The 10,693-nt window shown below is 39.2% G+C and overlaps 1 protein-coding gene and 1 pseudogene across 1 annotated transcript; both read right to left on the bottom strand.

The window, feature by feature from the left end:
- Positions 1-268: 268 nt before the first annotated feature.
- On the bottom strand, positions 269-1,234 carry LOC107540494 (olfactory receptor 52N2). Its single transcript, XM_016217266.2, has one exon. The coding sequence runs from the start codon at positions 1,232-1,234 to the stop codon at positions 269-271; it is 966 nt and encodes a 321-aa protein (XP_016072752.2).
- A 7,724-nt stretch (positions 1,235-8,958) lies between these two features.
- On the bottom strand, positions 8,959-9,910 carry LOC107540499 (olfactory receptor 52N2-like; annotated as a pseudogene).
- Between the last annotated feature and the right edge of the window lie 783 nt (positions 9,911-10,693).

The raw sequence follows: 10,693 nt of genomic DNA, 5'->3' as shown, positions 1-10,693 counted from the left end.
TTTGTTTTCACTATACATATGAGTCTATAAATTCCTATGTAAAACCCAAAATCTATGAGGGATAGGTATGTTACCTCTTTTTTCTGCATTCTCTTCTTTGGCAGATTTTTACACAAAATAAACATTTCATAACATATACTTGCAAATATTTCAGAAAATCTATACATTAGAAGACTCATTTTTAATTCCATTTTACTCACATCTTTTACAAATGTCACCTCATTCCTTTTTTATCCCCAACTCCCCAGCAATATGTCTATTTTATGATTTATTTGTCTTGGGTAAGGACAACCTTGTCTCCAAGTAAAAATTTGACCACACCTTCTCGAATCTGTTTGGTTTTGACTCCATAAACAATTGGGTTCATTGTAGGGGGCAGGAGCAGGTAAAGGTTGGCCACAATGATGTGTATGTGGTGAGGGATACTGTGTCCTCCAAAACGGTGGGTGAAAAAAGTGAAAAAAGCTGGGACATAGGTGATCACAATGGCACAGATATGAGATGTACAGGTACTGAAGGCTTTATGACGAGCATCTGCAGATGACAGGCTCACAACAGCTCGCAATATCATCGTGTAAGACAGGGAAATACAGCAGATGTCAAACACACCAATAAAGAGAGCAACCATTAGGCCATAAATAGAATTGATCTTGAAATTGCCGCAGGACACCTTGGCCACAGACATGTGGTCACAGTAGGTATGGGGAATGAAGTTGCCCCGGCAATAGGGCAGGCGCTTGGTGAGGAATGTGAATGGGATGATGAGCATCATGCCCCTCAGAATGGTGGCAAGACTGGCCTTGGCAATGACAGGGTTGGTGAGGATGGTGGAATAACGCAAAGGGTAGCAGATGGCCACATAGCGGTCCAGGGCCATGAGCATAAGCACCCCAGACTCCATCCCTGTCAGCATGTGGACAAAAAACATCTGGGCCAGGCAGGCATTAAAGTCAATTTCCTTGAAGTTGAACCAGAATATACACAGCATATTGGGGACAGTGGTGGTACACAAGGTGACATCTGTGAAGGAGAGCAAGGCCAGGAAGTAGTACATGGGCCGGTGCAGGGCCTCCTCATGGTTGATGAGGTAGATGAGCCCAGAGTTCCCCAGGATAGCGATGATGTACATGAAGCAGAATGGCAGGGAGATCCAGATGTGTACAGCTTCCAGACCAGGAATCCCATTCAAAATAAAGAATTTGGGGGTGAGGCTGGAGCTGTTGGCTCCAGGCATAATGGCTGACAGGAGGTGGGCATTTTACTTTCCTTAAAAATGATAGTTTCCTGGATGAAGAAGTGATTCAAAGGTGAGTAGAGGGCTTGGAAACTACATGCAAAACAAACAAACATACAAAAACCCCCAATAATATTTTGAATGAGAAGTGATTAAGTTCCCTTGGAGTCACGTCGTCAAATTGTATATTTCATCTCTGGTTCTTATCTAGTATGTGATATTGACAGGTTGTTTAGCCGTTTTATGCCTCAGTTTACTCAATCTAAAATGGGGATAATATACATCTGTAATATTTTGAACAATAAAAAAAATAAAATAAAATAAAATAAAATAAAATAAAATGGGGAGAATAAGCGTGCCAAGCTCAGAAAGTTTCTAGATTATTCAATAAGATAATTTACGTGATATGTTAAAACTGTGTATAGTACATAGTGAATACTCAGTAAACATTAGCAGTAATACTACTGTCGTCATTACTTTACCTCATTATAAAGCATCCCAAGCAATCAAACTTACCTGTATTAATATATCAAGGAAATTCAATGAAGCCACTCAACCCTGCTGTAACTCAAGTGCCATCGTGTACTTTACGGTGGGAAAGGTGGTATGAGATTTTGAAAATTGTAGTTATATGGGGTTATTGAAAAGTGAGCTTTAGAGAGCGAATGCTAGTTACTAGGGACTCTAAGAGACTAAAAAATATTCTCACATCTTAGACAGAAAAAATTATAAATGTCTCAACCTTGGAATGAAATCCAAGGACATCTTTTCCAGTTAAATCCCTGAAAGGCTCCTGCTGGTCTAGGTAACTAAGCATGTGGACACTGGAACTTCTGCAATGAGAACTGGTGTGCATGAGATACCACCTCTAATGTCTACCTCTTTCTAAGGTAGCCAGAGGGCACTAGAGCCACAAGACTGAAAAGAAAAGACCAGGATATTAGCGTATCAGAGGAGGAAGAATTTTTGTCTTTGCACATCTGGCTTCTAAACTAAAACTGATCATGCATCATGGAAGGCTCTCAGGCTCTTCCAAGCGTCAACGCCATATAACTAAACAATTGTTCTATACTCAAATCATGAGCAAACAGACAGACAAACTCAGGGCCAGTCTTTTTCCCCTCTCAGTAAATGATTTCTCTTTACACCTTCCCTGCCAGTCATTTCTCAAAGATGCATATGAATTCTGCTATTAGACATATTCAAAAGAAGGAAAATGAAATAGATGAGTGTCTGCTCTTTGAAAATATGAGAGCCGAGCTTTATTGCATGCTTATTTATAGAGACATGGACATTCAGACTCTATGAGTTTCCTATACTAACTAGCTGTATGGACTTGAACAAGACTTAACCTTACTTTTTACAATTTTTGTGACTTTTGAAGGGAGGGGCGGGATTAGTGAGAGTTAATCCTCCAAGTGGTACCTGGCATCTAGTAGGTACTTAATGCATGTTATCTATTATAATAATAGATAATAATTGCTGTATTTTATGCTAAAACATATTTATTTAACAGATCTTTACTGATTGTCTTTCACATGCTAGATATCATTCTAGTTTGTAGAAATACATTAATGTACCAAACAGACAGAATCCCCTACACTCATGGAGCTAATATTTCAATGGGGGTTGAATCCTGTATTCAAATTTACAAAAATTCCATGGACATATGTTATTATCATCATTTTATATGTGAGGAAATGTAATTCCAGGGTGAGTCAATAAAATGCATAAGTCTACAAATTTTAAAAACTGGTAGAACCATGATTCAAATTGTGACTTTGAAGCCATGGGTTTCATCAACTTATACCTGTTGTCCTAACTTACTGATTCTAATTTTGATATATAACTGCATAAACTGAGCATAACTAGCTTAAACAAATCATGATGGGATAGGAGAAAACGTATTTTTAAATAATATCTTAGGGAAGATATAGGGCAAATGTGTAAAGTGGCAGAAAGTTAGTCTTTAGCCAAGGGAGCTCTCACACAGAGAAAACCTATTTGTGAGAGAGGACCTATCTATGAGATAGTTGCAGTCGTTTTCCTGGACTTGCTCATATAGACAGAGTTATATGGAAGGATTTCTATAAGGAAGCCCCTTCCAGAAATTCCTCTCAATACTTTCTAGGATTCAAGTGTAATCTTCCATTACTTGTCCACAAAAACCATTTTTACTAAAAGCTGTTCTGAATATAGATATTCATGAATTCAGGAATAACCTTCTTTTTCCCCATCTTGTTGGAGTCCACTATTGTCTAGACTTCTTTATCTTAGTTAAATTATGAGGTAATTTAAAATTTATTTCACAATTAAGGGAACACTGCTTTTCTTCTTAGTCCCACCAAAATGGTCATCTATTCTGGTTGGAGTAAAGAAGAATTACTGCACTTCCAATCAACCACATCTCAAACACTTGTATTTCTTGTACCACAAGCTTTATTTACATTTGGAGAAAATACAATTTTTTGGGAATCATCCAAACTCACCTCAGTGTTGGCAGAGACCAGACTCATGGGCATGGCTGAAACTCCTGAGCATCAAAGAGTTCTGCAACAACCAGATTCCACCTCTGCATTGCATTTCTGTACCCTTTGAGGGTTCCCCGGACGTGAGTGTCTACACTTGATTGGATCTGCACACTAGATGTCTCAGAAGGCCCTGGTGAGAGTAAATAACCCTTGGGATTTTGAGATTATTTCTATATTTATCAACTTTTTAAGCAAGAGTAAAAATACAAAACAATAAGAGTATTAATGTTAGATATCTTTCCCCAGGTATGTATTCTGATGAAGTTCTGATAGTCATAAGAATTATTTTTCATTAATCTTGATTTATAAAATAATGGTCTAAATATATAATCAGAAAACCCCCAAAATGTATTAAGACACTTATAATAGCAACCTTAACTGTCCCATCGTCCCGAATATATATATGTGTGTGTATGTGTGTGTGTGTTCAATGCATGTAAACCATCTAGTGAAATGAGGCCAAAAATGAACATAATTGAAACTGTAATTATTGCAGATTGATTATGTACACAGAAAAACTAAATGAAATCTATAAATAAATCATTAGTCCTTAAATTATTTTCCTTAAAATTACTGCTATTTGTTCTTTCTCATCAAACCATGTCTTCTTGTACAAAATTCAGATTGTAGTAACCCCTCGTGAATTTTCTTTATTCCCTCTCTTCCTTTTACTTCTTACCCTTCTTTGCTCTTCTTTCTTCTTGACTTCCCTCTTTTATGACCCCCAAACTCCCAGCTTTCACTGCAACCAGAGTTCCTACTACTAACCGAGGTTGTATTTTACCCTTAGGAGCTATACTTAGGAGACTGCCCCACTCCACACACACAACTCTTCCTGCACAGCACTTCTCTACCTCCTGGCAACACTTTGCACCCTCAAACCCATACCCATTTGCCTACAAACTCTTTATTCCCTACTGCTGTCTAGGGGTGTAGGGTGTATTTGGGTGCATAGATATAACATTATTTGGAAAAATAAATCTGTGCCTTGCCCATCTAACATAAAATTACCCAAAATATAGATAGGTTTGCACAATTGTCCAGTTTCTACAGATATTAATTGCTCCAAAGAAATCAAGGGAGAATCTCAGACTAATGGGGAACCTCTTGCCTATTGACTAAAATAGTTTGATTTCTGATCTCAGATATAAAAATGTTAAATTCAAAATTCTCATCTCTGATTCTCACCCCACAAAAGCCATCCTTGTGCAATCTTGTTAGCTTTTCTATAAAACTGCCTTGGAAATGGTTTTAGGTTTTTTGTTCTTTGTGTTGTTGTTTTTTTAAAGACAAGCTATGTCTATGGTATTTTTAATCTCAGGGAAAAGTAAATTTGCCATTCACTGATGAGCCAGAACTCAGGGAAAGAGTGAGATAAGATTCCAGTTATGTATTTTGACTTAATATTGCCATGTAGTAAAGCATAAAACACAACTGTTAGAGACTTTAGAGAGGGTCATGTGCAATGCTCACTGGACTTTGTGTCCTCTCATTTTTACGGTCTTGTTTTGTTGTTTCATTTTCCTTATCTCTGTACATCTACACATATGACCAGTCTGAGATGGTTGTCCAAATGGTTCTAGAGACTCTGTGGGAGCAAAATAATTTTCACCAGCTTTGGTATTACCTTGTAATTTCCTTCCACTTCCTTTCCTTTGGAAATATTAATATCTCATAGTTTGAAAGGAAATATGATTTAGCTAAATTGAAATGTGAGCATCTTTGTACTTGATACCTTGATTGGCTCTAGATCTAACCAAATGGTGTGAGGTGGATGTGAGAGGGTTGGGCGTTTCCCCCAAGCCCACTGAGCTCTGCCTTGGTTTCTAGGGCAGGGGAGAAAATTTGAAATGAAGTGTCTGCCACCATTTTTTCCAGCCCTCATATCTCCTTTTCTTCTCTTCTCCTCCTCCCTTCCCCTCCCTTCCCTTCCCCTCCCCTCCCCTTCCCCTCCCCCTCCCCTCCCCTCCCCTCCCCTCCCCTCCCCTCCCCTCCCCTCCCCTCCCCTCCCCTCCCCTCCCCTCCCCTCCCCTCCCCTCCCCTCTTTTTCCTTTCCTTTCCTTCTTCCCTTCCCTTCCCTTCCCTTCCCTTCCCTTCCCTTCCCTTCCCTTCCCTTCCCTTCCCTTCCCTTCCCTTCCCTTCCCTTCCCTTCCCTTCCCTTCCCTTCCCTTCCCTTCCCTTCCCTTCCCTTTCCTTCCCTTCTTCTTTTTTCTTTTTCTTTTTCTTTCCTCTCCTCTCCTCTCCTCTCCTCTCCTCTCCTCTCCTCTCCTCTCCTCTCCTCTCCTCTCCTCTCCTCTCCTCTCCTCTCCCCTCCCCTCCCCTCCCCTCCCCTCCCCTCCCCTCCCCTCCCCTCCCCTCCCCTCCCCTCCCCTCCCCTCCCCTCCCCTCCCCTCCCCTCCCCTCCCCTCCCCTCCCCTCTCTCTTCCTTCCCTTTCCCTTTCCCTTTCCCTTTCCCTTTCCCTTTCCCTTTCCCTTTCCCTTTCCCTTTCCCTTTCCCTTTCCCTTTCCCTTTCCCTTTCCCTTTCCCTTTCCCTTTCCCCTTCCCCTTCCCCTTCCCCCTTCCCCCTTCCCCCTTCCCCCTTCCCCCTTCCCCCTTCCCCCTTCCCCTTCCCCTTCCCCTTCCCCTTCCCCTTTCCCTTTCCCTTTCCCTTTCCCTTTCCCTTTCCCTTTCCCTTTCCCTTTCCCTTTCCCTTTCCCTTTCCCTTCCTCTTTCCTTTCCTCTTTCCTTTCCTTTACTTCCCTCTTTCCTTTACTTCCCTCTTTCTTTTCTTTTTTTCTTTTTCTCCCTGCTTCATTCTCTCTCTCTTCCTATGAATACTGAGTAGAATTTTTTCCCATCATCACCTACCTTATAATGATTTTTAAATTTCTCCATGATTCTGGCCTGCTGGCTCTGATTCAGTTGTCTTAGTTTTTAGAGTTGTGTGTTTTTCTCCCCATGAAATCCATTTTTGAGTTTGTAATGGAAAAGATGACAAAATTAGTTGGAGATTGTTACTCAAATAAATTTTATTTTTATTGGACTTTATTTCTCCAGGTTTTTAAGTTTATGTTCCAATTTTACCTTGTTTCTTATGCTGTTGTTATTGCCTCCCACACTCCTTCCACACAGCATAAGACTATTAACATATAATATTTAAATTGTAATCTTAATGTTCTGAGATTCATACAATCTTGCTATTTTTGTAGCTAATATTCTTCATCTATAAAATGAAGATAACTACAGCTACCCCATAGTTTGGAAGTAAAAGCTTAATGACATTATATATGAAGCATTATTGTAATATCTGACAAAATATGTTTAAAAAGGGCAGTTTAGAAAAAGCAATTTCTTAATTTGTTTGCTACCATTTTGGTGTGGTTTAAATGAGAAAACCTGATGAACAAAATCTACCAAATCCAAAACATAAATCCAAGAGATAGCAACTGTAATGATTATATGTTTATAATTTACATGACATAGAGGCATTTTATAATCTAAGAATTTTTATTTTATTTTATTTAAAAAATTTTTTATTGAATTTATTAGGATGATATTGCTTAGTAAAATTATATAGGTTTCAGGTGTACAGTTTTATAATACATCATCTGTATATTGTATTGTGTGTTGAGTACCACAAGTCAAGTCTTCTTTTATCACCATTTATCCCCCCTTTACCCTGTTCTACTTCCCCCAACCTCCTTTCCTACTTGTGATAACCATACTGTTATCTGTGTCTATGAGGGTTTTTTTCCCCTAAATCCCTTCACCTTTTTCATTCAGCCCTGCAATACCCATCCCCTCTCACAGCTATCAGCCTATTTTCTGTATCTATGTGTCTGATTCTATTTTGTTTGATTATTTTGTTCATTAGATTCAACATGTAAGTGAAATCATATGGTATTTGTCTTTCTATAAGTGGCTTATTTCATTTAGCATAACACTCTCCAGGTCCATCCATGCTGTCACAAAAGGTAAGACTTTTCTTATGGCTGAGTAGTATTCTACTGTATAAAAGTACCACAACTTTTATATCCACTCATCCAACTATTTTTTTAAAACAGGGTTTGCTTCCAACATGTGAAAATTATACTGCAAAAATACATGGTGTAACTAATATATTTCACAGTAGTTTGACTATGTGTAACATGATATTAAAATATATTTTTCATATTAGCCAATAAGAATATAATCTTAATCAATATAACTAATATTTCTACCTACATATCTATTTGTATCCAAACCTGATCATGTTCTATTACTCCTCTCAGGTATGTTCTTATTTTTTTTCACTTTTCATTCAATCTTGCTATTTTTGCATACCACATTTATCATCCCACTTCCATTTTTTTCTGTTATTTCCAGAAATGTAAATAAAGTACTCCTTTCTTCATTGTGCCTGAGCACTCAACTGTTTCTGTTTCTATATTAAAGTCAAGTAAAGTAGTCAAGCCCAGGCATCCTTGATTACCAAATTATATAAACTTTATTCAGGTCTCCTTTCCACTATTTATAGATCCTTTCCTCAGACAGCTGTCAAATAGTATCCACCATACCTTTCAAAATTCTGCTTCAAATTAACTCCATGGAGTAGTTCCCAGATTATGACAAACTCCAGTGATCTTATTTCCTCCAGCTCCATTTGTATGTTCACTTGTATATTCATAGGAATCCAAATGACTACATGAGTAACAGATGGCAGAGATAAATGAGCAGACAAGGATTTTTTCTGAAGTGATACAAGTTTCACATAAATATGAAATTAAAAGGACCTCTGGAATTCAGCACGGACGTTCTGGGGAAGTGTTTCTTGCTTCCCTGTAACACATAGGAACAGTTTGCGATGTGCCTTCCCCAATCACCTGGTGACTCCCAGGGTTATCTGATTTTCTTTATTCTTTCCTATGTACTCCTCCCCAGTGCCAGGAGCAATTGAGTTTATTTGAAGTTGAATATCCTAACTATTCCACTCTCTGTCCATTTCACAGGGTTTAACTAAAGTCAAACAGTGTGAAAAATATAATTATTTCGTCTATATTTTCTATCTAATTAGAGGTCTTAGATTAAAAACTGTGTGATTGTTGCATAAATTTTATAACACAATATTGACGTGTTTTCTCCTGACCTCGTGGTTGAATTTTGCATTTACCCTTCTTCCTCTATAACTTTTGTCTTTATCTTTATGCTAAATTCAGAATTCTGCTCTCATCGATTTATCTCATACTCGGAATATCTTTCTCTCTAAAGAACAATTTGATAACTCCTTCACGGATCTGCCTGGTCTTCACTCCATAGACAATTGGACTCAAGGTGGGAGGCAGCAACAGGTAGAGGCTGGCTATGAAAACGTGGACGTGGTGCGGTGTGGTGGTCCCCCGAAGCGGTGAGTGAAGAAGTTGAAGGCTGGGACGTAGGTGATGACAATATGTGTGATGTACGTGTGCTGAAGGCTTTGTGTCGGGCATCTGCAGATGACAGATTGAGTACGGCACGAATAATCATGGTGCAGGACAAGGAGATACAGGTCATATCAAACCCTCCAATCAACGTGGCAGCTATGAGACCATACATAGCATTAATCTTGATGTTGCCACAGGATAATTTGGCCACAGACATATGGTCACAGTAGGTGTGGTGGCTGAGGTTGCCCCCGCAGTAAGGAAGACGCTTGATCAGGAACGTAAATGGGATCATGACTAACACACTTCGAGAGAATGTGGCAAGCCTGACCTTGGTAACTGTGGGGTTGGTAAGGATGGTGGAGTAGCGTAGAGGGGAGCCAATGGCCACGTAGCGATCCAGGGCCATAAGCATGAGCACCCCGGACTCCATGCCTGTCAGCATATGGATGAAAAACATTTGCACAGGACAGGCATTGAAGTCAATCTCTTTGAGACTAAGCCAAAAGATACATAACATATTGGGGACAAATGAAGTACACCCACTTACATCTGTAAGCGACAGCAAGGCTAGGAAGTAATACATGGGTCGGTGCAGGGCCTCCTCGTGTCTGATGAGGTAGATAAGCCCACAGTTCCCCACAACAGCAATGATGTACATGAAGCAGAACGGCAAGGAGATCCAGATGTGTGCAGCTTCCAGCCCAGGAGTCCCACTGAGGATGAAGTATCTTGGTGTGAGGCTGGTACTGTTGGCTCCATGCATAATGGTCAGTTGCAAAGATGTTACCTTTCCTACTAAGAAAGATGTCCTAGGCAGGAAGATAGTCGTGGTTTTATTTTCAGCCAGAGACAAAAGATGAACAGTATTTTTTGCACACTATAAATAATAATTTCAGGAGAAAAATCATCTTTTTGTACGCAGACTGGGTTCTTTGATACTACCTAGGGTCTTGAGTCTATTCCTGAATCAAAAGAATGTAAACATAGTGCAAACATAGTAACAAAGCGCTGGTTTTACTTACTTTTATACTGTACTATAAACTCTGTCTATATGTACTTGCTCAAATTCCCAGGCCAGTCACTAATACTTGCTTTTGCCCCCTTGACTAATTTCCAAATTATGGACTTTGTTTAAATAACACCGATACTCTTCATTCCTCACACAATTTTCCTTCTTCCAAGAAGTCTTTTCAGATGTGTCCACTGGGTTATAGCCAATCACATTATGTGAGCACCTATTGATTGCACACAGGTATTATGGGGCTGAGGATGATATATCTACAAGTCTAAACCTTGCAAGTCTGGATTTTCAGAGTCAGAATAATCAAGGACAGAAGATTTGATAGGCTAAAAATTTATATATTAAGCGCAACTTAACAAAACATGGCCATGTGCATTTTGCATTATACCTCTAATTGTTTCTTGCTGGTAAACTTGAAAGATTTTAGTATTTATGTTTTACCAATGACATTGTTGAGCTCTAATTAGTTCTCATAGTTTCTATTAATTTTCTCAAGTCTCTCTGTAGATAAGCATGGCCTATGTC

The sequence above is a fragment of the Miniopterus natalensis genome, chromosome 11 (genome assembly GCF_054644295.1).
Source record: "Miniopterus natalensis isolate mMinNat1 chromosome 11, mMinNat1.hap1, whole genome shotgun sequence".
Taxonomy (NCBI): domain Eukaryota; kingdom Metazoa; phylum Chordata; class Mammalia; order Chiroptera; family Miniopteridae; genus Miniopterus; species Miniopterus natalensis.
This window is presented reverse-complemented; position numbering and strand designations above follow the sequence as displayed.

Coding starts and splice junctions, on each gene's coding strand:
- LOC107540494 (XM_016217266.2), bottom strand. CDS start 1,234: ATGCCTGGAGCCAACAGCTCCAGCCTCACCCCCAAATTCTTTATTTTG.